Source organism: Pseudopodoces humilis, chromosome 30, assembly GCF_049639895.1.
Source record: "Pseudopodoces humilis isolate 2021_Gansu_Grassland_sample_001 chromosome 30, ASM4963989v1, whole genome shotgun sequence".
Taxonomy (NCBI): Eukaryota; Metazoa; Chordata; class Aves; order Passeriformes; family Paridae; genus Pseudopodoces; species Pseudopodoces humilis.
Window position 1 is genome coordinate 3,926,931 of NC_142229.1, and position 26,893 is coordinate 3,953,823.

Genomic DNA, 26,893 nt, shown 5'->3' on the forward strand with positions numbered 1-26,893 from the left:
GTTTCTGCTTCTGTGCTCCCCTCTGCCCCTCAGCAATCCCCAAGGAAGGGCACCTGTGCCCACCCCATCCCAAATCCCTGACCCTGGCCCCTGGGAAGGGAGAGCCAGCTGGGAGGGCGCTGTCCCCACAGCCAGGAGGGCTCAGGGAGCCCCAGGACACACCCAGGGATCAAGGGAAGGGGTTGTTTCTTGGGAAAACAACACCAAGATGAGTTTCCTGCTCCACATCCCACATCCTGGTGACACTGGGTGGGGGGCAGCCCTGGGATCCAGGGGGCAGAGCAGGATCAGGCCCTGGCAGGGGTGCAAAGCTCAGACTTTGATGTGCTGCAAAAGAACACCTGGATTTGAGGTACCTGTTCCCTCTGCCATTAACCAGCAGCCCCTGTTGCTTTCCATGGAATCAATTTCCACTGAATCAATTTTAAGGAGTGGGTACTTCTAAGTAAAACCAGAGTTAAGTATCTAAATAAAATTAATTCAATTAATAAATTTGATGCCAGAGCAGCTGGACACCTGAAAACGCTTCTGCTCTCTGCTGCCAAAGCTGTGACACAAGATCACAGTGAGGTGCTGAATCCACAGGGTGAACCCAATACAAAAAACAATTCCCAGCAGGAAAGGATGGGCAAGTATTCCACTTGAAATCATTTATTGACACATTGCCATGTTTTTCTATATTTCCCAACACATTTTTACCCTTATTATAAAGTACAAATAGTTTTATATTTTTCTGACATTAAAAAAATAGGCTAACGAGGCAAAATTTCCCAGTTTGAATCAAAAAGTCCTGCTGCTAGAATTCAAAATTGTGAGAGACAAACATAAAACCCAACAAAGACTGAACAGAGTGTACCATGACATGACTCATCCATCAGACCAAGTGGAGAGAAATCTCTTGTTCCCAGCTCTTGCCTTTGGATCTGTGACCTTGCTGAACTGATGTGAAGTTGGTGTTACACATACAACTCAAAAGGCACTCAAAAGTCACAAGTTCCTGAGCTAACATGGGAGGGATTCCCAAGGTAACAGCTAAAACGAGCCACAGAAAATGTTTAAAAACTGGTATTTGGTCTGTGTGAGTGGAGTCAGCACTCAGCAGAACTCCAGCTGAGAGCTGCTGCTGACAGGACTCAAGTGATGGTGAAGACATTGGAATATTTGCTGTACATGGAAAAAAGAATTCATTTATGAACACCCTTATTAGTAAATTAACCTGCTAAGAGACAGAATTATTTCAGTGCTAGAACAAGACCAAGAATGAAATGTGTATGTGTGAACTACAAAAAAGGCTTAAACCCAGCAGGTGGGAAGGGCTGTGCAGTTAAATAACCAAAGCTGAGAGGCCACATTTACAGAGATTATTTGGCCCTAATGGAAAACGATCAGGAAAAAAAGCAAAATATGGATCTACTATTTACAGATCAGTTACTTAAAAGCCCAACAAATAATACAACCAAAACCCACACTAACAAAACCCACACAACCTACAATGTGAGCTCAAGAGTCCAGCAAGTAATTTCTAAGTTGTGATCCACACAAATTCCCTATTTCCAGTTTGGCTCAGTTTTCACCCAGAAAAGCCCAAGTGTAACACTTCTCAAACACAGAATGGCTACTGCCTGACGACACAGAACAGAAATAAAATAAAAAATCTGAAAAAGGGTAACTGGTTTTGGCCTACCTAATGTCTGATATTTTCTGAGCTGCATAGGAGAGCACTAAGGCCAGGGCTGCTGCTCCAGGGTAAGGCCTGCCTGTCTGAGCTTTGGAGCAGCATCCAGGGTGGGAGAGGGACTGCCACAGCCCCCAGGGAGGTCTCAGCCTTCCAAATTATCCAGCTGGGCCTCGCTGTCTGCCCTCTTCTCTGGTGATGTGTACAGGAAGTTGCAGCAGATGTAGAGGGGGAACATCAGGAGTCTGCTGTCCAAATTCATCACGATCTGCTCCTGGAACACACACAGGGGACATTTTGTGTGGTGGCGGGGGGACCAGAAAGCACAATACTGACACAAAATCCCAACATAAAGAATAAAGCAAAGACAATTCACCTTCACCTCAGGTTTGTAACGCTGACACATTCTCAAGCCTGCCCACAGCTCCCACCCCAGAGCTCCCAGCCCTCTGCAGCACAGGCAACAGCCACAGGAAATCCCCTCCAACAAGCTGGGGAAAAAGGACCAGTTTTCAGTTTCGGGAGATTTCACCAACCAGGCATTCCACAACAGTTTATACTTGAGAGCAAATTTTAGTTTGTGGGTAGGAATTTTTTGGTTCCACTACAGGAGCTGGTTTTGGGGTAGCAAAATTGAAACTTCAACCTCGTGAGGATGCAAAACAATCGAAACTTCAAAACTGAAACTTCACCCTCCAGTGAGGATGGTCCTGACAATGGAAAGTTTTCTGTGTTCTCACCACCTTTGTACCACTGCTGGCTGGGATTTGAGAAACTTGATTAACAAGTTCCACACATGCCTCACTAAATCCTGCTGTCAGCAATGGATGGAAAAGAGCACTTGCTCCAAGAAAACTCCACTCCTCTCTGGGGCTTTCATCAATTTATTTAGTAGAGTAATAAATCTGACCCTTAAACGACATATAGACATTCTTTTAACTCCTCAGCTTACGAGAGTCTTCAAATTCTGAATTTGCCTCTAAATGAGGAGTCTGATGGACAGATTATGCAGAGGGGTGATGTCAGCAGTGCTGGAAGGCTGGGAGAAGAGCTGAACATGACACTGGCAGCAGACAGCAGCTCCACAGGCACTAATTTCACTAATATGGGAACTAATTTCATATTATCAACACTAATGAAACTCATACTACCATACTCTAGATCCACTTCACAAATTAGCTTAATTACTCACCACCTCTAACAGGAATGCCTGAGATTCCACATAAGCAATAACAACAAGGACAGCAACTCCCCTTCAAAAGCATTGTGACTTCTCAGCATTTTTTTCATGCCTTGAACTCCACCATTCAAGTTCAACAGCTCAAAAGCCCAGAGACACACCTGGTCCTTCTCCAGGGTCAGGATCTGATAGCCCGTTGTCCTGCTGCAGATCATCTTCCCGCTGCCATCGAACGAGGCCAGGCGCAACCTGGGGGCACAAGAGCGAAACCACTTCAGTCTCCCGTCCCTTTTCAGCACAAGGAGCTTCTCCCGAGGAGACGGGAACATTTCTCAATGTCACTGACTCGGTGACAACGAAGCCCAATTGAGGGAGCCCCCGAGGCCCCCGGGCTGGCACCTGAAGGCGATGCTGCGGCGTGGCTGCAGGCTGACGGAGCCGCTGCACGGCTGGTTCAGCGTGTTGCGCTTGAAGATGATGTAGCGGTTGGTGTAGGTCACCAGCAGGTCCAGGCCGAAGTTGAAGCCAGTCCAGCGCCAGCAGTACTGCAGGACAGAGGGGACACAGCCTGGAGCAGGAGTGCCAGCTCTGAGGGCTCATGGGCTGCACTGGGGGGTTCAGGGATCCCTGCCAGCACCGTCTGGAACAGGGAACTTGGTGGGGACAACCTGTCCCAGGGGACTGAGTGAGAGCAGCTGAGTGTCAGCTGCCTCCCACACAGACAGGACACATGTCACACCAGTGGCTATCAAATACTCAGCACTGCATAACAGGGCTGATCTGTGAGCCCCAGCCATGCCCAAAGCACTCCTTGGGTCAACAGCCTTGGGTTATGTGGCTTCAGTAGGAAAAATTAATGTTCTCTGTTTGTTCCACAAGACCTGTTACCTAAAGACACAGAGGAGTCCTGGCTCTGAATGTTACACATTTTATCTAGAGAACTTCCTTTTCCAGCTAAAAAGAAAAATCAGTGATCAGAACTCTATTTAACTGCCTGGACTAACATTTTTCCGAGTCTCACAGCACAAGAGCGCAATGAAACACCAGTTCCTTGCTCCTTGCAGAGACAATTGCTTCCATCCCTCTGGGGAGGGAAAACAAAGCATCTTTTGGATGCAGTTTGTCAGTGAGGACCCACATGATTTGGAAATGGCTGACTTGTCTCAGCCATGCCTGCAGTTTGCCACACTTACATCACCATCCTTGGCCAGTTTGCGTCCACACCTCATGCTGTTTCCTTCCAGTTCCTCTTTATTGATTTCTTGAGGCCTGAAAAAACCCAAACCAGCATCTTTAAGGACACTTCAACAACTTTGTATGATACCTTAATGTGGGGAAGATGAATGGACTGGAGTAAACTTGTCTGACCAGATAATCATGGAGTACCTGAGCTGGAAGGGACCCACAACTGACCCTTCTTTGAGCAGAGGTGTGACTGACTGGATGAGCTCCCAGAGCCTCTTCCACCCCAAACTGTCCCATAAACATCCACCTACACCACAAAACTGCAATGCAAACCAGGTTGTGGCACCTCAGTTAGGCAAAACTTCTTGTACAAAAGAACTTTTCCAGATAACAAAATAATAGCTGTTGCAATGAAAGACATTCTCCCAGCCCTGTAAAAACCCAAGTGTTTTTTAAACAGAAGGCTGGCTTCTTAGGCACAACCAGAGACAAGTGCTGGGGCACAGCTGCAGGGCTCTGCACAACAGCAGTGCTATGAAGCAGCAGCCACGAGACACTGGGAGAGGTTTCTCAAGGGGCTGGTTATGCAACTTGTCTTAAAAAAAACCACTTCCCCTCAGAGCTCATGAAGTGCCAGAGCCTCTCAGAGCTCCTGAGATGCCAGAGCCCTCGGCTGTGTCATGCCACACCAACATCAGCTCCTTTCACCCAGCACTTCCCCTGCGTCCAACACGTCCAACAGCCCTGCAGAACCAGCACAAGTGAGATCGGTCTTGATTTTCCACAAGTGTGTTACTCACTTTGCTTCACACCCCATGACATCATTAACCCAACACTCACTGCCAAAAAGTGCTCAAGTTACACCAGAGCGAGGGCTGGCAATGAACTTTATTAATCCCAGCGCCATCAGCCCCTGCAGCTTAAACTGCAAACCCACAAGACCCCACAGTGCCCTCCAAGCCAAAGAGATGCAGCATCTGCTCTCCTCCTGCTGCTCACACTCCACAGCAACTCACAGCTAAAGCTTTCATAAACTCAGCCCAGCTCTTTTCTCTGGTTTGTGTAAGAGCCAATCCTGGGAGGTGAAGTGTTCAATGAACAGGTTATGCATACAATTTGGAACAAATTCACCCAGGAACCATCTGTGTGCTTTTCCACATCTTCCAGGTGAACTGGTTCTGTGGCTGACCTAAATGCAATAATGGTGATAGAGGATTTATTTCTGTTTAATTAGTAACAAATTTCACAAACATTAGTCCATAATGCTTGGGCTGGCATTAACATCCATCCCTCAAGCAGCCTCAGACAATGCAGAACTTCAGCTTTCACCACTTCCACCAGCTGCCACACAGTGAACAGTGGAGTTATTCTGCTTCTTTCTTACACGGTGCCAAAGAGACTGCTAAGAGCAGAAGTGATTCCAGTCCCAGACTTGAAAGATCTGTCTGGCTTCCGCCACAAAACACATGTTTAATTTAGAAAAATGTGATCCACTTTAACACAAGTAACCCCGAGCAGCTACAGTTCAAAGCCACAAACTCCAGTAACACTAAAAAATTCTCCAATTCTGAGAGTGAATAAGATGTTTAATCCTTTTAAATGCAAACTCAAAGAAGAAGAGAAACACTTTCTTCTCCTCCCCTCCCCTCTATAAAGTCCCCAGGACAAACCACATGACAGCTTTCCAAGCAGTGCCATTCCAAGGCTGGCAGTGTTGGAATAAGCAGGTGCAATTATGATGTGCACCAGGTGGGATATGGAAATAGAGCCTTACTTCAGCTCACAGGAGTCAGATTCATGTCTTGCTCTAATTCCTAAGTCTGCTTCCTTACCCCTGAGGGAAAAGGTGTTTGGTACTGACATGGGCAGTAGGTGTGAGAGGAAGAGCAGCAGAGCTGGATAAATGATAGGCTTATAAAACCCGAATTCTTTTCCTGCAGCTACACGTTGGTCAAATGGCTAAAACATTTGCACTAACACAAAGGAACAGCTGCTTCTGTGCCCTTCTGAGGCTGAGACTTGTGGTTTTCACTGTCTTAAAAGAAATAATAAATCCATGCTGCAAAAGAGAAAACTAGACAAGGAAGTAAAATGTGGAAAAATACACTGCCCGTTCCAAGAGACACTGAAATCCTCAGCTGTAGCTGAATTTTCAAACTGCTGTTTTCCAAGCTGGATGATCCCCATCATCCTCACCGCAGCTCTCTGGCAACTCACTTTTCCACAAGCGTGTGTATCCAATGGCTGACAATCCTCCCACTGTACTGAACTACCAAAACACATCAAAATTTGCAAATTCAGGGTCTTATCTCGTATCAGAATTCTGATGACTCACTTCCCTATGAACCCTGGTCGCCCATGAGCCAGGAGGTGACATCTGTTTGCTCTCAGATACAGCCACAGCAGCATTGCAAAAGCCTTCCCAAGAGAACAGCACCAGAAACAAGCCATGGCTACCCAAAATTCACCTGCAGGAACGGAATGGGAGAGTCACAATTCTGCACTTTACCTCCCCCACTTCCTAAAGGACTGCTACCTACGAGAACAACTTTTTAATGATCTTGGCTATTCTTCAGACTAGAGTTTGGGGCTTTTTTGAAGCTCCTGTTACAACCCAACACATCCCTGTCCACAATAGCACCCGCTGGGTGACAAAGCTACAGGGCAAAGGAGCAGTCTGCTGGGTCTGGAGAGGTAACAGGCATTCTGCAGCTGCCTGACTTGGCATTTCTTCTCCACAAAGCCCTCTAGGAGCCAGGAGAGAACACAAAGGCAGGATCAACTCCCCCAGCTGCATTTTGCCATAGTTTTGGTGTTAAATCAGGGACCTGGCTCACTGCAGCACAGCCAAGAGAGCAGAAGGAAGAGAAACACTTTGATGGCCAAAGTATCCTTAAAACGGAAGGCTCAGAAATTACCCTTTTGCAGCCTCAACACAGATTTCCAGGTGAAGCACTAGTGAGAAACATTAACCAACATAAAGGAAAATACAGAACTCGTGCCCCCCACCCACCACTTTCCTCTGGTCCCATTAGAACAGTTTTCTGGTTGAGGGATGGGAGACCAGCCAGCCCAAGGGAACAGAAAGCTCCACAGAGATCAACAGTTCAAAAGTTGAAGTATGCTTTCCCCCCTCCTTTTAATGTAAACTCAAAAAAAATTTATATCAGAATTTCTATGAGAGGAAGGTTTCTAATTTAAGGAAGAAAGAAAGCCTGTAATATACCTACCCAATATCATTGTCTTGTTCTGCTCTGAGCATGGCAAACCACTGCTGTTTGTAAACAGAGGACAGCCATTCTAAAATTAAAAAAAAAAAAAAAGCTTGGTGGTGTCTTTGGAGCTGGGAATGGGGATGGTCATATACATTCAAAATAGAGAAATAAAATTCCACTGAAATAATAGAAGTTACACTTATGAACTGAACAGTCTATGCAACCCACCCCCTGATAACTCCCAGCCTCAAGCACAGGTGAAGGGACAAACATCCACAACTAACAGGCAGTCACTCCAGCCTGTGTTCATCTCCTCAAACACCCACTGCTGCCACAAGTGATGCAACAACTGCACACGTTTTCTTGGCACACAAAGCTCTGTTCAGCCAGGGAGCTTGTCAACAAGCTCCTGGGAGAAGGGGCTGTTTTCTGAAGCCCCAGTGGAATTCTACGTAAGTTAAAGAAGAAGAAAACACCATCAAGGGATAAAAGGAAACAGCGACTTCACACAAACAGAAATCGTACCCTGGTAAGAATAAACATAAATCATGTCTTCCTTGGAGAACACACACAAAGATTTTATTGGCTGTGGTAATTTAATGTTGCAACCAAGAGATAAAACAGAACAAAACTCAATAGTTTGTCAGGCAGTTAGACAAAAGGGATCCCAAAAGCACAGGGTGTAAGAAGTTCTTAGTCAAGATAACAAATGGGGCAGGGGGGCAAGGTCACACATGAGAAGCAGCTCAGGGAAATGGGCTGGGTGAGAGAACAGGGAAAGCCAGTGTGACCAAAAACAAACCAGGAAGCTGACAAATGTGGCAGAAGGGATGAGAGGTGAGACCGTGGATGGAAGACTTAAAACCAGCCTTTGTCCCCCCACTCAAGAGTGAAAGTACAGACTGTGATAGCAGCAAACTGGGAATCAACCAGACAACAAATAAAACATGAATTAAGGAAACCTACACAGCTAAGAAACAGAGAATGGATGTGCTAGAAGGGAAGGAAAAAAGTATCAGGAGGGAGAGCATGTTCTCTATTTGTATATGTGCATGTACCTGTTTCCTACCTCACATTTCAGCTGCAATTCACCCGATTTCTAAAGGGGGAAAGCACAGCTGAGGAAATATTCCTAAGCCAGCAAGTAAAACAGAACAATGCACACTTTGCTCACAAAGACACATTATTTATTCCTGTCTCTTGCACCTTTTCTGCACAAAGATCAGAATTTCAGTTTTCCCCTTCAAGACCTACACAGAGGTGTATGATCTGTTATATGTCTGATATATTTTTATTATAGTATTATATAATTGATATATTTTTATACTACAGAGAGTATAAAAATAAATAAATAATCACAGTGCTACCTTCAACTACTCAGTGTGATTTTCTTCCTGCACCACAGTGCCACCCAGCTGTCCTGCATCCCTTTTCCCTGCACCACAGTGCCACTCAGCTGTCCTGCATCCCTTTTCCCTGCACCACAGTGCCACCCAGCTGCCCTGTGTCCCCTCTCCCTGCACCACAGTGCCACCCAGCCAGCACAGTGCTCATCCTGGCTCAGGGATTGCCTCCCTGCAGAGCCAACACTTGTGAGCTATGCACAATTTCACACTCTTTTTCAACGAGCACAATGAAATCAGCCTGAAAGATGCTGAGGATAATTCTTCCTCTGACAGACACAGGTAAAGGCTTCAGGGTTTGAGAACAGACCCATGTCCCCAAGTACCACATCTGCTTGGCTGCTAAATCCCCCCACAGATGGGGACCCCACTCCACTCCACAGCCCTGAGTAGCTGTGCCAGAGCTGGACAACCCTTTTCATGACAGAATGAATTTTCCCATTACCCAACCTGAACCTTCCCTGAGACCATTTCTTCTTGTCCTGGCCCTGTTCCCTGGGAGCAGCCTGTCCCTGCCCTGGCTGCCCCCTCCTGTCAGGAGCTGTAGGGACTGAGAAGGTTCCCCCTGAGCCTTCTTCTCTGCAGCTCCCTCAGCTGCTCCTCATCAGCCTCATGCTCCAGATCCTTCCCCAGCTCTGTCCCTCTTGGGACATGCTCCAGCACCTCCCTGTCTCTCCTGGGGTGCAGAAACTGAAGGCAGGCATGGAGACAAGGTCTTGGCTGTGCTCAGCACTGGCTCACCTGAGGGCAGCAGGGCATCTCTCTCCACGATTCTGGCCGAGGCCAGGTCACTGATGATGTACTGCAGCCTCAGGTGTGCGAACACGGGCAGGAACGCGCTCCCCTGCGCCGACTCCAGGAAGGCACCATCGCCCCCAAACTCTGCAACACACAGCACCCACATCATGATTTGCCTCCCTAAATATTTCCCAGACCCTATTTATACTGGAGCTTTTACTTACTGATTAGAGAAAGTTATTATGGGCATTTAATGGCTTTTATTGCAGTTATTTAATGGCTTTTGACATTAAAATTAAGAAATTACTCATGTTCAAACCCCAAACCAAGGCCTGGCCAACTCTTCTTACCTCTCCTGCGCTCAGCAAACCAGGCATCAGCTTCAGTCAACACCTGCTTGAAAGACCCATTCCAAGAAGGCACAAGCTGAAGGAACATCCACTGGGCAAAACAAATAAATTTAGTGAGTCAGTTGAAGAAGGTTTCAGGTAAGTAATCTGCATGTTAATAAGAGACATTTCCACAGTGCATTCATTTCTATAAAAGTTCTGCTACTCCATTAAATGCTTTCAGTCAATCCCACAAAGGTTCCACTGCATTGATCCCCAGGCAAGTACCTTTTTGAGAGCAGTGTACACATCCATTTCCACCTGCAGCACAAAGAGGTTGGAGGAGCTGATCAGCTGCTTCATGAGGTTTATGCTGGAAAAAAATCAATTGTAACAGGTCAGTGAGACAGAAAAGAGAAAAAGAAGGGGAAGCAGGGAACAAGCAGCAACAGCCCAGAAAGTGATCTGTAGTGAGCTCCAGACTGGGGCAGGGATTGTCCTTCATCCCTGCAAGGGAAGTGCAGCCCCAGTACCTGAGTTCCTTGAAGAGTCCAACGCTCTGGTGAGTCATCAGATTGTTCAAGAGCCACTCAAGGCACCTGCATGGAAATCAAGGAATTAGGATAATTGTTTTATGCCAACATTCCTGCAACAGCTGCTCCCTCAGTAAATTTGCTGACAACACTAAGATAGGTGGGATTGTGGATCTGCTGGAGGGCAGAAGGGTTCTGCAGAGAGAGATCTGGACAGACTCAATTCAGATTAGGCACTTGATTTTTTTTTCCCCCTGTTTGGGTGGTCAGGCATTGGAATAGCCATTCCATCACCCAGGAATGTGGTGGAGGTGTCTGGATCTGGCTCTGGATTATGTGATTTAGTGGTTTCAGTGGTAGTGCTGGGTGGCTGGTTGGACTGGATGATCTTATAGGTCTCTTCCAACCTTGATGTTCTATGATTCTATTCTAAAAAACATTAAAACAATTAACCTGGTCATGTATGGTACTGTGTGTAAATTCACTGTTAACTGGCAATGTCCAAAGCAGCTTGGAGACAGTAATTCTTACTTTTTCTTCACGGAGTCCAGCCCATAGGTGCCTGCAGAATTATAATAACCACACACAGTTTGGGCAGTGATGGTTTCCTTCATTGTTTCACCACATTGCTGGATTAAGCCATCCTGCAGGGAGGAAAAAACACACAAATGTTCTGAGTGTTCATTTCCCAACAAGAAATGTCAGACACTGTGCTGTTCAAACCAATTTTCATGCCTGAGCCATCCCCAAAGTCCCGCAGGCTGCAGTGACCGGTGTTGCGTTGTTCAAAACATTTAAACCATCATTCCTCAGAGACACAAATGTTCCTTAAGAATACTTCCCATGAAAGAAAAGGGTACTGAACGTCTTCAGGGTAGAACAAATGAGCTCCAAATACTATTTAATCTACTTTTACATATCACTCTCAAATAACTTAATCTCACGCTCCAATCTTAGTCACAGCATTTTTCAATAAACCCACTGCATTGTGTTTGGCTTTTTCCCCAGTTAGCCTGAAAAGCTGTTTCGTTCCTCTGGGTGAAAAAGGTCAGGTGGGCGAGGATATTCTGAACTGCTGTGTTTCTTCTCAAAGGTAAAGACAGGAGCAGTGGCATCTCTGACTTACGAGCTGCAGCATGCAGGCTGCTGCCAGCAGGGCGACCACGCGGCTGGGGTTGATGAGCACATCGTCTCTGTAGAGCGAGCCAAAAGCCACCTGCAGGGCTGCAAAGGGAACAGAGTCAAACAGAGACAACACCGAGCCCGGGGTGGGGCCACAAAGAGTCCTTAAATACAGCCAAACCCCTTCCCTGCACACCTTCACTACAGCCAAACCCCTTCCCTGCACACCTTCACTATGGTCTGAGTGCTCTTCATCGAGAGAGCTGACCAGACAGAAAACACAACGTGGGGCAGTAACCAATCTGTTACTGAGCTCCCACGATTTAAGCAAACTCTTCAGCACCCCTGAGAGCTGAAAAACTGCACAAAAAGAAGCTGAACCTCATGAGCCTTCTCTGAACATCATGAGGCTTAACTTAACCTCTCCCTTCAGGGTTTTGTTAAAATAAAAGGCTCCCACTTACCTTCTACATCAATATTTTGATCAGGAATCTCCAGCTCTATGACATTCATGCTGGATTCTTTCCAAGAGCCACTGAACATACTGGAAAAGTAGCCTGACTGTATGAAGGAAGAGAGGAAAAGAACTCAACTAAGACATTTAATCCCACTTAAAACTGGCAAAAGCAGCACATGGAACCAAACATGGTTAATATTTTCCTTTATGCAGAACAAAATATATTAAGGGAACTTTCACAAGCTAAAACATTCTGACAGACTCGAGGGGATGACTAGTTGCTGTTTCTGACACTCAAAATGCCTACAGGAAAATTTGGGCTATGTGTGTGTAACCAGAGTAAGGAAAGAGTCTGAAAAGGCCACAAAAGCTACACAAGCTCTTTTCCCACAAACCACATCACCAGTGGGGACAGAATTAGTCCACGAACTAAATCCTTAAGGTTACTGGCAAACAACAAATCCTGCAGGCATTAGAGAATGCCAGTTTGGGGACTGGGGAAAAAGGAAAAAAAAGGCATGCAAGACATAGAAATTACTGTACAAGGCTGTAGCCTCGTACCAAGGACACAGACACACACACCATTTACAGCAATATACCTTTTATTATTAAGTGAAAAGCACATAAAACTAGAATTTGAGGTTTCCATCCAAAAGAAGGGAAAGATAATGCTCTACTAGGGTTCCTGATTTTCCTTCCCAGCAGCAGATGTGCCCATTATGAGATGCTATCAATGAAGTTTACCTGAGAGATCAAAAACATAAAGTCTATTTGTACAGCACCACATTCCCTGACCTCTTCCCTCAGCATTTCAGCTCAGGGCAGCAAATAACATAAAACCCAATTGTGATTTCATTTGATCAGGTCAGTATTTCTGTAGCCTCAGTGTATCCCTAACTCTGAAACACACATGAGGCACAGAGGAGGAGTAACAAAGGCATTGAGAGTCATTTCTATGGAGTTATTTCTAACCTCCAACACTATTTTACCTACAGTAACATAACTGCAATGCAGGAGTGAGCCCTGAAACAGAACCTGCCTGAGGAGAATGGTGAACTCCCCCCAAAGCTCATGTCCCAAGAACACCGCTCCTACAAGGCCTCTACACACAACTTCACAACTTTCAAACCCCTCCAAACAGCTGCATCCACAGAAGGGATTTCACATCCATTTTCAGTCACCAACCTGCACTAAGGTCTCACGAGCAGCTTCACCAGCCTGAGATGCAGCAACCACAGAGCCCCAGTGACAGGAAACAGCAGCAGCCTGAGGCCACTGCAGTGCTGTGCCCACCCTGCACCACCCAGCCCTGCCAGTCCCCCCTGGCTGGGCTGCAGAGTGGCAGTGGGTGCTGTGCCTGCCAGCTCTGCTCCTGCACACACCCCACAGCCTCCTCAGCTCCCACAAAGGACTCTCCTGCCTTCAGTTTATGCTTGTTGAAAGGTTCTCACACTCCAAACAGGAAAAAGCTTTTTACTACAAGAAAGCCATGAAATGCTTCCCTTGCTGGGACCATGCAAGTAATTGCTGAAGCTGCTCTGGAATCCATGCACTGACACAGCAACAGCCACAAAAAAATCCAGAGTTCTCTCTTCCTGTCACTTGTGGCAGCAGAGAAACTGCAGCCATGTCACAGCCCTGCTCTGGCTCCCACTGCAGCTGACACACAAGTGCCCCCCTGTCCAGGTACAGCACCTGAGGGCTTCACATCAACCCCTGCCAAGGCCAGAACCCCTGGCAGACGTGGGCACAAGTGAATTTGGTATTTCAAGGCACAGTCATGACTCCCTCCTGCTTTTGCCACAGCAGGAGTGACACAGAACAGACAGCGAAGCCAACAGCACCTCTGCGCTCCCAAAAACACAGACACAAAGGACTCCACCTGAACACAAGCCCAACAGAAAATGTTTGTGGAAACAGCATCGTTTTTGGACATATGCATGAAGGTTTATTCCTCTTTAGAGTTCCTGAGAAAATGCTCCTCCTGCAGCAGCAGGGAAGCTGCAAGGAATCCTTTTGTGAAGGCTGGTAACAATCATGTAACATCTACAGAGACCCAGCACCAGCAATTTCCCTGCTGTCCCTGCACACAAGTCCAGCAGACAGCAAAACTGAGCAAAGAGTGAAAGTCCTAAATATAAAGTGTGAAAAAAAAGGAAAGATCTCCAGTCATACATGACAGTTCTCAGACATCCTTTTATTAAAAAAACAGTTCCTACTGGGAGTTAGGAGCCACTTACCTGACACAAATAAATCTTGTGCAAGTTCCACTCCTCTCCCAGAGCACAAATTTTAATATCACTGTTCTCTCCATTCAAAAACAGTGTCTGATAAATATATTTCGACGTGCTTTTCAATTTTTTCCTAGTAAAAACAAAACAAGAAACCACAAAAATTGAGAAATACTCTTTGAAAGTCTCCCGTTGAAGCGGCAACAGTTGCTCCAAGCCCTGGTGACGTTCGTCCAGCCCAGACCGGCGCTACTGCCGTGTCCCCCCGTGCCGGCACCGCTTCCCCGCTGCTGCAGCATTCCTCCGGGGCCTTTCCCGAGCGCCCCAGAGCCACTCCCTGATCCGGGCAGCCCCGGGAGGCCTCACCCCGACACCCCTGGGCTCTGAGGGGAGGCTGGGCCTGGCCCTCGAGTGTCCCCCCCGAGCTGCGCTTCAGCCGGGCCCCGCATCCCCTCAGCCCGGCTCCGCGTTCCCTCAGCCGGGCCCTGCATCCCCTCAGCCCGGCCCCGCATCCCCTCAGCCCGGCCCCGCATCCCCTCAGCCCGGCTCCGCATCCCCTCAGCCGGGCCCCGCATCCCCTCAGCCGGGCTCCGCATCCCCTCCGCCCGGCTCCGCATCCCCTCAGCTGGGCCCCGCATCCTCCCAGCCCGGCTCCGCATCCCCTCAGCCCGGCTCCGCATCCCCTCAGCCCGGCCCCGCATCCCCTCAGCCGGGCTCCGCATCTCCTCAGCCCGGCTCCGCATCCCCTCAGCCCGGCCCCGCATCCCCTCAGCCCGGCTCCGCATCCCCTCAGCCCGGCTCCGCATCCCCTCAGCCGGGCTCCGCATCCCCTCAGCCCGGCCCCGCATCCCCTCAGCCGGGCCCTGCATCCCCTCAGCCGGGCCCTGCATCCCCTCAGCCCGGCTCCGCATCCCCTCAGCCGGGCCCCGCATCCCCTCAGCCGGGCCCCGCATCCCCTCAGCCGGGCCCCGCATCCCCTCAGCCGGGCCCTGCATCCCCTCAGCCGGGCCCCGCATCCCCTCAGCCGGGCCCCGCATCCCCTCAGCCCGGCCCCGCATCCCCTCCGCCCGGCCCCGCATCCCCTCAGCCGGGCCCCGCATCCCCTCAGCCGGGCCCCGCATCCCCTCAGCCGGGCCCTGCATCCCCTCAGCCGGGCCCTGCATCCCCTCAGCCGGGCCCCGCATCCCCTCAGCCGGGCTCCGCATCCCCTCAGCCCGGCCCCGCATCCCCTCAGCCGGGCCCCGCATCCCCTCAGCCCGGCTCCGCATCCCCTCAGCCCGGCTCCGCAGCTCCCCCAGCGGCCCCGGCCCCCGTCCCTCAGCCGCCTTCAGACCTGCGGCCCCGGAGGTGCAGGAGCCGCTCCTCCCGCTCGGCCTCGCCGTCGCTGTCGCTGTCCCCGGTTCCTTCGGCCCCGCTGCGCTTCCTCTTGCCGCCCTTGCCCGCGGCCGCCGCCTCGCCCCGCGGGAGTCCGGCCCTTCGCCGCAGCACACGGCTGCCCAGCGAGCCCATGGCCGCTCGGCCGCCTCATGGGGCCGGAGCGGGGCCGGAGCGGCGGCGGCGGCGCCTCAGCCCCGGCCGGCGGGGGCCGCGGCTCCCGGAGCTCCGCGACTGCGCGGGCGGGCCCGGCAAGGCCCGGGGTGACGCGGGCGGGCCCGGCAAGGCCCGGGGTGACGCGGGCGGGCGCATTTGCGTATTTCCTGCGCCTCCAGCAACGGTGGGAGTGAGTGATGATTTTATTAATGGCGTAAATTGACTTCTACATTGGTTTTCTTAATCATAATCCATAGATGTATATTAATAATAATAAACAGTCCTTTATTCTTAAATTACTCTTTGAAATTACTCTTTGCTAGTGTTTAGCAAAGTTGCTATAAGCTGCTTTGTAGAAAGACTGCTTAGGAAAATTACTGAAATTGTAAGTTTTGATAAATAAACTTTGATGTGCTTCAATGAACAAAACCTGGGAGAGAAACGTGTTATTGAAGTTGAACATCTGGACTGTAGAATTTATGGATGACAAGGACAGTTTTCCAAAACCAGAAGATAAAGAAGAGACAAAGACTGAGTTTATGCGTTGGAAAGTCCTTACTGGAGGAAAAGGATACCAAAAAGACTAAAAACGTGGACTAATTAGCATAAGAAGCATCCCTGAGGCCGCTCCCCATCCTGCCGGGGCCCTGTGGAGAAGTGGCTCCTGTGGAAAACAGGTGTTTGGGACAAAACAAGGTCTTCCCCTGTGTCCCCTCCTAGAACACACCATCGGGGCAGGAAATACAGAAACAAATTCTTTATTCATTTTTCACCATTCAGCAACCTGACCCAAGGCAGTGAAACCCACCCCCAGCCCGAGCACCTCCAGAGCTGCTGTGCTCTGCTGGGCATTGCCCTGCCCTGGGCAGAGCCCCCAGAACTGGATAAAGTTCTGCCTCCTCTGCCAGCAAAAGCCAGGAATGTGTCCCCAATGGCAGCCCAGACAACAAGAAAGAAAATTATTTTATTGGAGGCCACAGAGGCATCTCCAATTGTGGCCAGCAGCAGCTGGAAAAGGAGTGATGGAATTGGGGTGCAGCCACCTCAGTGCTGGAGCTTTGACAATGATCTCAAGTCTGATCCTTCAGAACAGGATTGTACACCAATGGTGAAGAATAACTTGCTAAGCCAAAGCAGAATCCCGTTTTTGGAGTGAAAACCGTGAGCAGGCAGGAGTGTAGGGCCTGGGGGAGAAGTGTCTCGCAGGGGTTGATGTGGACATCCCTCACAGGAGGAGCAGGCACACAGGGGATCCCTCAGGGGCAGCTGTCAGTCGGTGTAAGATGTGGGCAGCTCTGGAGAATTACCTCAGCTACATCTGGGAACGTGTCCCAGGAAAATCTGGGGAGCTGCCCCAGCACCAGGCTGGTGAGGTAGGGTTCTGGGGACAGGACATTCCTTAAAAGGCACCATTCCAATGACATCACTTTATCCAGAGCAGGGTTTATAAAATAACCCTAATTATTTATGCTCCCATGATCCATAGATAGACCAAAAACAAGGGCAGGAAAAGGTTTTTCTCATGTCACCAGTGACAACTTCCCCACTTACAGACCTACAGACAACATATATATATATACAGTACAGCCAGGCTGTTAATGCTCCACACTAACAGAGGCAAGTTAATATGTAAACAAGCTCGTAATTTAGATATTTGGTTTCTCTGTGTTTTAATTTTACTGAAAAACTGAAGCAAACCTGTGTTCTGCATTCTTCATGTACCAATGGGGTTGGCTTTTCCCTGGGCAGCCTCTCACACTGTGCATCCAGGTTTCCTTCACTTGATGCATTTTGCTGGTGAACACAACAGCAAAAGGGGCAGCTGGTCAGGAAACAACTTTTACTCCTTTGGTTACAGCATTCTGTGTAAGATGGACTTCAGTTAGTAGGCAAATGGGTGTTCCAAGCACAAAAGTGTATCAAAAGAGTCAACCAGAATGGCCTCTATCTAACCAGAGCATGAACTAACCTAAGGCAACAATCAGAGTAATTAATAAGGCATTTGGGAAAAAAAAAAAAGAAGAAATCTTTATTGTGATTGGGCTTGATGATCTTCATGATCTTTTCCAACCTAAACAATTCTATAATCAGCTGCTTCCCATCACCCAGCAGGTTCCTCAGGCCTCCTTTAATCCTCCCCACCACACAGCCTGAGCAGAACCTTCCTGTAGTCCCCTGAGCAGTCTCCCTAGAAAGAGCAGAAAAAAGGAACATCATTAATTTTGCAGCTCCATGGAAAGCAGGATTCCTTTCAGCATAAATGACATATTGTAGTATTTGTATCCTCTTTGACAATTTAATAACCAAGAACATTCAGGAAGGTTTTTGGTACATAAATGTAAAGTCTCCTTAATTCCACCTCCTCTGAAATACCCAAGGAGTTGTTGAGAGGGTCTCCTTGAAGCTGCTTAGCAAATCCAGGTCTGTGTAGGATCACAAGCTTACCTTGATGAAGGAGTGGAGTGATTTGCCATACATGGCCAGGAACTCTCTCCTGATGTAGAGCATGTCTATCTCGGAGCGGGACACCATCACCCGGATCAGCGTGCTGTCATCGGTGCCCAGGCCCTGAAGGGACACAACAACAGCTGCACTGCACTGGGGACAGAGCAGTGACAGGCACAGAGCTTTGGCCTTCTGTGGAATCCATTCCTGATCATTTTTGCATTAATGCAGGGACCCATTACCAGCTCTGAGCTTCCTGAAGGGAAAGAGGTCCACAGCAAACCTCAGACTTCTTTTTTTCCCCCCAATTAACACAGTTTCTCTAATTGCTGCCATGCTATTGACTTAAGCATGGAGAAGCAGGGGGGAAAATAGCAAAATCTCTTTACCTTCATGGATTTGTACAATCTTTCAGCAAAATATGCAGGTTTGTTCCTCAAGCACTTTACTGTAAGGGAGACAAGAACAAGAGAATTAAAACCAATAAACACTGAAGGATAAGGTCTTCCAAATCCTTCTGGCACTTTCTCAGTGTAGACATTTATTCTGTAAAAATGCAACTCAACAAGCATAGTGCAGACATCCAGAGTCAGTGACCTGCTGTCAACTGATGTCTCCATCACAGCAGTAAAATATTTTTAAGGTTTTAAAGCTTCTACACAGCAAATGTCATCTGCCAAAGCATCCCTTGGCAGAGAAATATAAAGCACAGAGCCTTCTTGCCAGGCCTTTTCATCTGCAAAGATTAAAACATTGTGGCTCGTGAAACAGTGAAGAAGAATCTGCCTCCTGAAGCTGTGCAAACAGTCAGGGCATGAGACAGTATCTTTAGTTATTTAATTAGTTTGTAGACAAAGTTTAAAAGCAGGGAACTCACCCACAGCTAACAAAGCATCCTCAAGGTCTCCTGACATCTCAGATTTAATGCTCTCTGTGATGTCCTTATTAGCAATCACTCTGTACACATCAAAAACTAGGAGGAAGAGTCGGATAAAAGAGCCAAGTGAGCTGCGTCAGTGTGTAACCCCCGAGGATCACTTTGCAAGATCAAGCTCCTCATACCCTGTACAAACACTGCACCATTACCATGACATTGTAAGCTAAACCAGGGCTGCCCCTCAGAAATAATTCATTTTAATTATCAGCTGTCTTGCTAATTAGCCAAACACTGCTGCTAGGATTTTCCAGAACTGCTGTTTAATGCAGACAGTTTCCATGCTTAGCTCTGCCCCATGAGAGTCACACTTCATTATCTCCAATTCACAGGCTAGAGGAAGTTGTATGGGTGTTTTTCTCAACTCCCATTTTGTCTCAGGAGGGAATAAAATGGTCTAAAAGAATTGAATCAACTGTTCTGAGAATATCTGTTGTCTCAGGAAGGGATCACAATCAGTTAACGAACAGTACAAAGCTCCTACAAAAGTAGTGTCCTCACTCAAGAGAAGAAGCCCAGGACACCAGAGAGGTCCTACCTCTGAGCAGGTGGCACCTATTCCGTGTGCAGAGGATGGACATGAACTGCACCTCATCTGTTCCCCATTTCTTCTCCCCAGCTTCATACAGGTTCTTGAAGACATGAACAAAGTGAGGATAATTGAGAACACCAGTGTATATAATGAGATTTTTACTTCATAGAACCATTTGGGTTGGAAAAGCCCTCTGAGATTGTTGAGTTCAAGCTTTCCCCTGTACTGCCAAGACAGTCACAAACTCGTGCCCCCAAGTGCCATGTTCACGTGGCTGATGAATCCCCTCAGGGATGGGGACTCCACCCCTGCCCTGGACAGCCTGTGCCAGAGCTGGACAACTCTTTTTGGGGGAAAAACATTTCCTAATAGCCAATCTAGCGTCCACCTGGGGCACTGCTGTCTAGCACAACCTCAGGCTTACTCATCTACCTTGAGAAAAAGAGGTCTAGAAACAGCAGAGAGCACACATCACACATACAAACCCAAACAGTTCTTGCAAGGAAGCAAATTGCTACACACCTGAGCATCTTGTTGAGCAAGGGCCTCATCCACAAATGTTCCCTCATCTCTGTTACCCTGCAGAAACACAAGGATGAAAAACTCTTTCAACAGAGCAACTAATGGGAATAAGTCCTGCAAATTCCCCATTCAGTTGCTGGAGATGTATAATGGGATTCTTAACATTGAGTAATGGGTTACAAACACAGCAAAACATCATTCGGGTGTAATTTGTTCTTTCTTCTGAAGCAAACAGCCACCCACTTTAATTTAAAAAGAGAATATGGCATTAAGGCATGGCAGAGTGAGGCTGCTCTCCCTGCAGAAGCTGGTGTGAAATGCTGGCAAGGTGAAATGCAAGAGAAGTGAAATAGCAGACAGCCTGAAGCACCTCCTCACTGAGTGAGACATGTCCAGCAGCACCTTCAGCCCCGTATTTCCCCTGTTCTGGACTCACCATGGCGAGGGACACGAGGACTCTGCGGAACATGGAGGATGTGTCAGAGACAATGTCGTCCTCGAGGGTGGAGCCGTACTCTGCCAGGGCACACGGAGCAGATCTGTTACTAACAGCTCACAGAAGCACAGGATTTGCTGAGTGGGAAGGGACCCCCAAGCATCACCAAGTCCAAGTCCTGGGCTTGCACAGAACCATCCCCAGGAGTCCCACCATGTGCCCAAGAATGTCATCCAAAGACATCTTGAGCTCTGTCAGGATTGGTGCTGTGACCACTTTTCTAGGGAGCCTGTTCCAGTGCCTGGCCACCTTCTGAGTGAAGAACCTTTTTCTAACATCCATCCTAAACTGTCCTCAGGATTCGAGTGGCCTCAGCAGCGCAGCACAGGGGGACAGGCATGTCCACTGTGACAAGCCAGGATGCCCTTGCCATCATAGTGAGTGGTACAGGGCAAAACTAAGAAGCACAGCCAGTATAAAACTGGCAAACGATCCACTTTGGATAGACCTCCAGCTGACAGACATAACCACCCCACCCCATTATATTTACACCGATTCAATTTCTGGGTGTCATTCTAGCCCTTTATGCTGACAGACCCTTTTCCTGCTTCTCCACACACCCCTGCACACACAGCAGTGGCTTCTGAGCCAGCATGAAGCTGCAGAGTGTGCTACATACGGAGTTTGTAGTTCTCATTGATGTGCCGAATCTCCGCGTTGGTGCGAGAAGCCAGGATTTCAATCAGGCAGCCTTCGTCTGTCCCTGCTCCCTAGGGAATCACAGAGACAAGAGCCAAGGTTGTGACAACTGTTTGAAGGGTAGCTGCAACTTCTGTTTATTAGATATAGCTTAATAAGAAATTAATAGCTAATAGACAATTATGCCATTGCATACTGAATTGACCATAAGTCATGCAACATAAAAAAGGATTTCCAAACCTTTAGAGCCCTCCTCAGTTCATGCACGTCATACATGGTGGTAGGAGTCATCAAACCAACGATCACCCTTTCAAAATTCCCACTCAGCTCAGACTTCAAGTCATCAATCAAATCCTAGAAGAGAGAAAGAGAAGAAAGGAGAAAAAGACATGCCCTTTGAGAAGTGGAAGAACTCGTTCACCGCTTTTTTTCATGCTCCAGCCCTCCTTGGATGAACAGCTACTCTGAAGTGAACAAGACCAGAAAAACTTGGCCAAGGAAAGCTTGTGCTCAGTGCTGATCATACTCTTGTGGAGGCTGGGATGTTCTTTACATTTCACCCAAGTGGTACAGCCCAAAAAAGTCCACATCTCCCAATTCGAGCCACAGGCACTGATCTCTTCAGAGCACCTACCCTGCCAATAGTGCTTTTATAGGTGATCAGAACTTGCTGACGTTGGGACACGTTCAGTTTGGTCAAGGTCTCAATGATGGCATCTTCATCCGTGCCTGGAAGGAACCAATGAAAACCAGTCAAGCTGCTTGTACCAGAACCAGACTGTGGCCTTGCCCAGGGTGTGCCATTGGCCACACAACCTTACACACATCCTTGCACAACCTGGGTCTCATCTGTGCACGAGTGCCTCAGCCCAGCAGCACCACACCACACAACAGAGAAAACAAGAACCTGACTAAAGATGTTTTTATGGCCAAGGCTTGGATTTCCAGTCACCCAGTTCCCTCCAGTGCCCTCACAGGGCAGTGAGGTGATGCAAATGGCTGAACTTCCCCTCCAAAAAAACACCAGTAAAAACCTTCCCAACTGCCAGAGCTACAAAAGAAGTTTTAACAGTGGAGGGAGATAACTTACCAAATCCCTTCATGGCCTTCCTTAGTGCCTGTGCTTCTTGCTCAGCACTGAAAGTTGAGACGCCCTTGACTGTTGCCTAAATCCATAGGAGAGGAAATAAGAAAAGTAGTCACAAAGTGAGACATTCACAGAATAGAGTTGATTTAAAAAAAAAGACAATTCAGAAGATCCAAACATAATTTTTGGAAAGTGACAGCAAATAAAGTCCACCCTCCAAACATGAGTGATTTTATACCAGGTTTCATCCCATCCTAAAATGGAATGGTTAGTTCCAGAGGGACTTCCCTGGAACATAAGAAATAAGCCACAGGGACTCAGGTGAAAGGAGAAAATATCTTAATGTGGCTGCCCATGCAGTATCTGCTTTCCAGTTAACTAAGGGCACGCAGCCTGACATCACTGTTCAGTCCAGCTTCTTCCCAGCAGTTTTCCATGTAACTCATAGAAGGAGCTGTTCCCATCAAAGCCCCATTCCTGCTCTAAGAGCAGTCAAGGACAATCATTGTGTTAAATAACACACCAGGAAGTACAGCATTTTACCTGAAATGGTGATTCACAAACAAGTTTCTCCTGCCTCTGGTCTGGGCAATATTTCTGGGGAAATACACTTTTCTTGCAAAGCTCTTCTTGTTCCCAAGAAAATCATCAGCAAAATACCACTTAACATTCAATGGGCAGAAAAATGTTCCCCTGCCCCTGGAAGTGTTCCAGGCCTGGCTGGACGTGGCTTGGAGCATCCTGGTCTAGTGCAAAGTGTCCCTGCCCATGGCTGGAGGTGTAACTGGATGATGTTTAAGGTTCCTTTCAACCCAAACTATTCCAGGATTCTGTAATAACAACCATAGAAATGGCTGCCTTGCAGGCTCAGCCTGGAAAGAATAATATGCCTAGGAAGTTTATCTGGAGAAATTAATGTTCTTTGAATGAATATCTGATCTGGTTTTCCATTAACTCCCCAAATGCAAAAGCATGTATGTGTGGGTCATTCTCCTCTAAAATGAGGAAGGAGGAAGATGCAATAAATTCACCCCCCTTGAAGGGACAGACAGTGACAGCGTTCCTGCTGCTGGATCCTTATCTGAGCTCCACTCCCCACGTTCGTCAGGTCAGAGCAAAGGCTTGGCACAGCCTGGCACAGCAAACACACTCACCATCGTGCTAGGATCTGCTCAATCTCTTATTGTCTGTGTCCAGGGTACTTAGACAGCTGTAATAATAAAACACAGGGAGTGTTAGTTTTCTAGCAAATAATTAATAGAATACACCTTCCCTTGAAGGCTAATGAGCCTGTTTAAGTAACCATCAAATTGTTTGAGGACTAAAAGCAAGACTGAACAGCCCAAATGAACCAGGCAGCTTCCCAGAGTGTTCAGCCCTGCTTTGTGCAGAGCAAAGTCTGGATAATGACAGCAGGGCCAGGGCCAGGCTGGAAGGGATGTGGGGGTCAGACAGGTGATCAGCACTGGTAATTTAATGATTCTTCTCTATTGCCTGTGTGACAGCCTGGCTGAGGCTACAAGGAGAAGCAGTGTTGCCCTGGGAGCAAAGAAAATAGTCTTGATTCCCTGTCGAAACACATGGCTTTGACCTTGGCACGTGAGAAGCTGCGGGTGAGCAGGGTGAGGATGAAGAAGGGTGAGGATGAAGCAGGGTGAGGACTAAGCAGGGTGAGGATGAAGCAGGGTGAGGACGAAGCAGGGTGAGGATGAAGCAGGGTGAGGATGAAGCAGGGTGAGGATGAAGCAGGGTGAGGATGAAACAGGGTGAGGATGAAGCAGGGTGAGGATAAAGCAGGGTGAGGATGAAGCAGGGTGAGGATGAAGCAGGGTGAGGATGAAGCAGGGTGAGGATGAAGCAGGGTGAGATTGCCCACACAGCCCTAACCCTTAATGGATCCTGCCTGGGAGGCAGAGACATGGTGGTGTAGGTGAACACACAAAGGATAACCTCACTTGAGCACTGGGCAGGGGAATTACTTTCCCTCTTAATATTTTAACAGAACATTTTATATTCAACATCCCCTCAGTTTGGTGCACTGTGTCTTTCCTTGCAGGGCTGTAGTTTTTACTGACAAACCCTTGAAAAACCCCAAAGCTTACTTGCCATCTGCCCAGGGTTATTAGTTCTGTTCATAATTTTGTTTGCAGAGAGCCTTTGCATGAACACACACAAATTTTCCTGTGTCCCTGATCACTTCACAGGATGTCACGTACCAGGACAAGGTTCACTTCCCCACAACCCATGTTCATCCCAGCATCACAGGAGAGCAGTTAGGTCAGGCAAACTCAAAGAGATACCTACATACGGTAGGGCTGAATTAAATGAAAAATAAATTAAAAAAAAAGATGTAAACACAGTGACAGCAAGTCAAGTCCACCCACCAAATGTGTGGTTTTATTCCAGGGTTGAGAGAGTTCTCTCATTAAAACCCTGAAGCAGAAGCAGAGGTGCCAGCAGTGAATGACATCTCTTCCTAATTCTCCTCGTGGTGCTTAATAGCTGCTATCCATGAGCCCAGACAGTTGTGCAAGAACAGAAGTGTGTTTGTTCCTGTTCCACATGACTCCTACAGACCTGGAATGCCCAGGGTGAGCTGTTCAGGTCAGTTAACTGTGTGCCACTTGCCATGGATGTGTTACACACAGGCACTCCCTGTGCAATCAATAATTGCAACATTATGGTAATTATTACTGTTGAGTTTGCTTTCTTTCTTCTGATCATGAATTCCAGTGCTCACAGTATGACCCAGACCCCAGAAAAGTCATCTTTGCTCTTCTCTAATCTCTCATCTGCCAGGCTGTCCAGCAGTGGCCCCTGTAACCGTTTCACAGCTGAAGGGGTCTGCAGGAACTGCTCATGCTGGGGCTTTAGATGAATGAAACTCTCCTAAGCCAGAAGGGAATTGCTCAGCAGATTTGCCAGTGCTCAGAAGCTTAACACAATTCCTGGCCTGCAGCTCAATCAATCAGGGGAAAACAGCTTCAGGACAGGAAGAATACCTCGCTCTGTGTTTTTAAGAATTAAACGATGTGTGCAAGACTCAGCCAGCCAGTGCTATGGTCCTGATGTTATTTGCTTCACCCCAGAATAAAGGCCTGGTACAGTAAACCTGGCTTAGAACATTGTGCCCAGATCACAGAATGCAAGTGTAGGAGGCGTTCCTCCCATTACTCCATTTTTTTTTTCCATGGATGATCTTTTCCTGGCAGGCTTTATCAGCTAATCAGCCTGTTTCAAGTCCATATCAACATCCTCTAAAGGCTGAATCCAGAATAAACTTAATTTATCGGAAAAGTGCTGACAATGTCACATGTGCTGGCCAGTTCAAGTTTAGGCTTGCACACAATCAGGTTTTCCCGACTGCTCAGAGCACACACACAGGAACCACCAAGGAAAGCTTCCAACAGCTCAAGAGGATAGAAACACAGGGCTCTCCCTCTGCACACCCCGACCCAGCTCGCGGCGTTGCCAGTCCTACACCTCGGATCTGTATGGAAACCCACTTTGTGACCCTTTTCCTTGCGAAGCAAACACTGGACTTGTCCGACGAGTTCCTTCATTCGGTTCCCGTTTACACAAACACAGCCCACACCCAGCGCGGGATCAGCTTTTCCAGAGCTGCCACCGCCAGCTGTTCCAGGTGTGCGGGTTCAGCGCTGCCTGCGCTCCCGGGGTGCCCGGGCTGGGGCCGCAGGGTCACTGACTCGGGAAAGGATCTCCACGAGCCCCGAGCCAGCTGAAACATCCCAGCGCCTCCCACACAATGACCTTTATCTGGCCTCAGAAGGGATAAAAATATGATTCTTATAGCCTTATATCACTCAGCCTGTGCGCCCACCCCGAGCCGTGTCACCCCTCTGCCATGCCCTCGGCACTCCAGCGGGGAGGATGCGCCAGCCTGGGCACGGCACAAATAGGAACCAAACCCCGCACTCCCTGTGCCCGGGAAAGGTCAGCCTTTCCTCCACCCCACAACTGCCCTCCGCCCTTCCCCAGCCCCGGGGAGCTCCCGGGGCTGCCCCAGCGCCGTGGGCATCGCCCAGCCCGGCTGGAACGCGGGGATGGCGCCTGGCACCGTCCCAGGGACCTCCAGCCATGCAGCCCGGTCCCCATGCCAAGGGGGATCCCCCGCTCGCTTGGCACTCACCTGCTGTCCCGCGCGGGTCCCTGGCACAGATCGGGAGAGCTTTGCTGGCTGTCCTGGTGGCAAAGTCCCCGCCCTGGAGACACGCGGCAGTGACGTGAGGGAGCTCCAGCCCTGCCCTGCCCATCCCTGAACGGCTCTGGTTGTGATCCAGAGCAGGGAGAAGTTCCCGGGGAGCCTGACTCACATTGTACGTTTGAGATGTAACCCCAAACTGCACTTTTGGGATTACACGGAGGGCTGGCTACAGGCTGGGAGGGCTTCCACGCTCCCCGGCATTCCCTGTGCAAGTCTCTGGGATCAGAGGGGCTGTGGCTGCAGGCTCTGGTCTCTCAGTCCAGCCTGCAGCAGGGCACACCTGGGGGGGACCGAGGGGGACGACGGCGTGGAGCGCACAGGCAGCAACATCCCCCAGGAAGAAGTCCTGGTCCTCTCCCGGTATTCGCGGGGATTTCTTATCTGTGTCGTGCCTTCGGCGCTCCCACAGCTCTCT

At 48.6% G+C, this 26,893-nt stretch overlaps 2 protein-coding genes across 4 annotated transcripts; both read right to left on the bottom strand.

Moving 5' to 3' along the window:
- Positions 1–635: 635 nt before the first annotated feature.
- GMCL1 (germ cell-less 1, spermatogenesis associated) lies at positions 636–15,611 on the bottom strand. 2 transcript variants are annotated; one of them, XM_014261433.2, is made up of 14 exons: positions 15,402–15,611; positions 14,078–14,201; positions 11,845–11,941; positions 11,385–11,482; positions 10,790–10,902; positions 10,259–10,324; positions 10,014–10,098; positions 9,747–9,837; positions 9,400–9,540; positions 7,271–7,340; positions 4,049–4,124; positions 3,255–3,400; positions 3,017–3,104; positions 636–1,949 (listed from the first exon to the last, which is right to left on the bottom strand). In XM_014261433.2, the coding sequence occupies exons 1-14, from the start codon at positions 15,575–15,577 to the stop codon at positions 1,821–1,823; spliced, it is 1,500 nt and encodes a 499-aa protein (XP_014116908.1). In that variant the 5' UTR covers positions 15,578–15,611; the 3' UTR covers positions 636–1,820. The 2 variants fall into 2 exon arrangements, with proteins under 2 accessions (XP_014116908.1, XP_087924467.1); XM_088068341.1 differs by lacking the exons at positions 14,078–14,201; positions 15,402–15,611 and adding an exon at positions 12,437–12,556.
- A 1,813-nt stretch (positions 15,612–17,424) lies between these two features.
- Positions 17,425–26,653, bottom strand: ANXA4 (annexin A4). Of its 2 annotated transcripts, none has more exons than XM_005532919.3 (13): positions 26,404–26,653; positions 23,408–23,463; positions 22,257–22,332; positions 21,801–21,895; positions 21,407–21,520; positions 21,147–21,237; positions 20,468–20,547; positions 20,032–20,088; positions 19,516–19,609; positions 18,921–19,016; positions 18,433–18,491; positions 18,044–18,166; positions 17,425–17,786 (listed from the first exon to the last, which is right to left on the bottom strand). In XM_005532919.3, the coding sequence occupies exons 2-13, from the start codon at positions 23,408–23,410 to the stop codon at positions 17,727–17,729; spliced, it is 948 nt and encodes a 315-aa protein (XP_005532976.1). In that variant the 5' UTR covers positions 23,411–23,463; positions 26,404–26,653; the 3' UTR covers positions 17,425–17,726. The 2 variants fall into 2 exon arrangements, with proteins under 2 accessions (XP_005532976.1, XP_087924492.1); XM_088068366.1 differs by lacking the exon at positions 26,404–26,653 and adding an exon at positions 24,470–24,573.
- Positions 26,654–26,893: the final 240 nt, after the last annotated feature.

Bases quoted from the DNA above. Each gene is read 5' to 3' on its own strand.
- GMCL1 (XM_014261433.2), bottom strand. From the start codon at position 15,577: ATGGGCTCGCTGGGCAGCCGTGTGCTGCGGCGAAGGGCCGGACTCCCG. The intron at 11,483-11,844 runs GTAAGTGGGAGC...TTCCCTTTGCAG, and splicing joins TCAAAATATTGATGTAGAAG to CCCTGCAGGTGGCTTTTGGC. The intron at 3,401-4,048 runs GTAAGTGTGGCA...TCTGTCCTGCAG, and splicing joins AACTGGCCAAGGATGGTGAT to TACTGCTGGCGCTGGACTGG.
- ANXA4 (XM_005532919.3), bottom strand. The intron at 21,896-22,256 runs GTAAGTTATCTC...GGTTCCTTCCAG, and splicing joins GAAGGCCATGAAGGGATTTG to GCACGGATGAAGATGCCATC. The intron at 20,089-20,467 runs GTGAGTCCAGAA...GTGTTTCTGCAG, and splicing joins TCCTCGTGTCCCTCGCCATG to GGTAACAGAGATGAGGGAAC.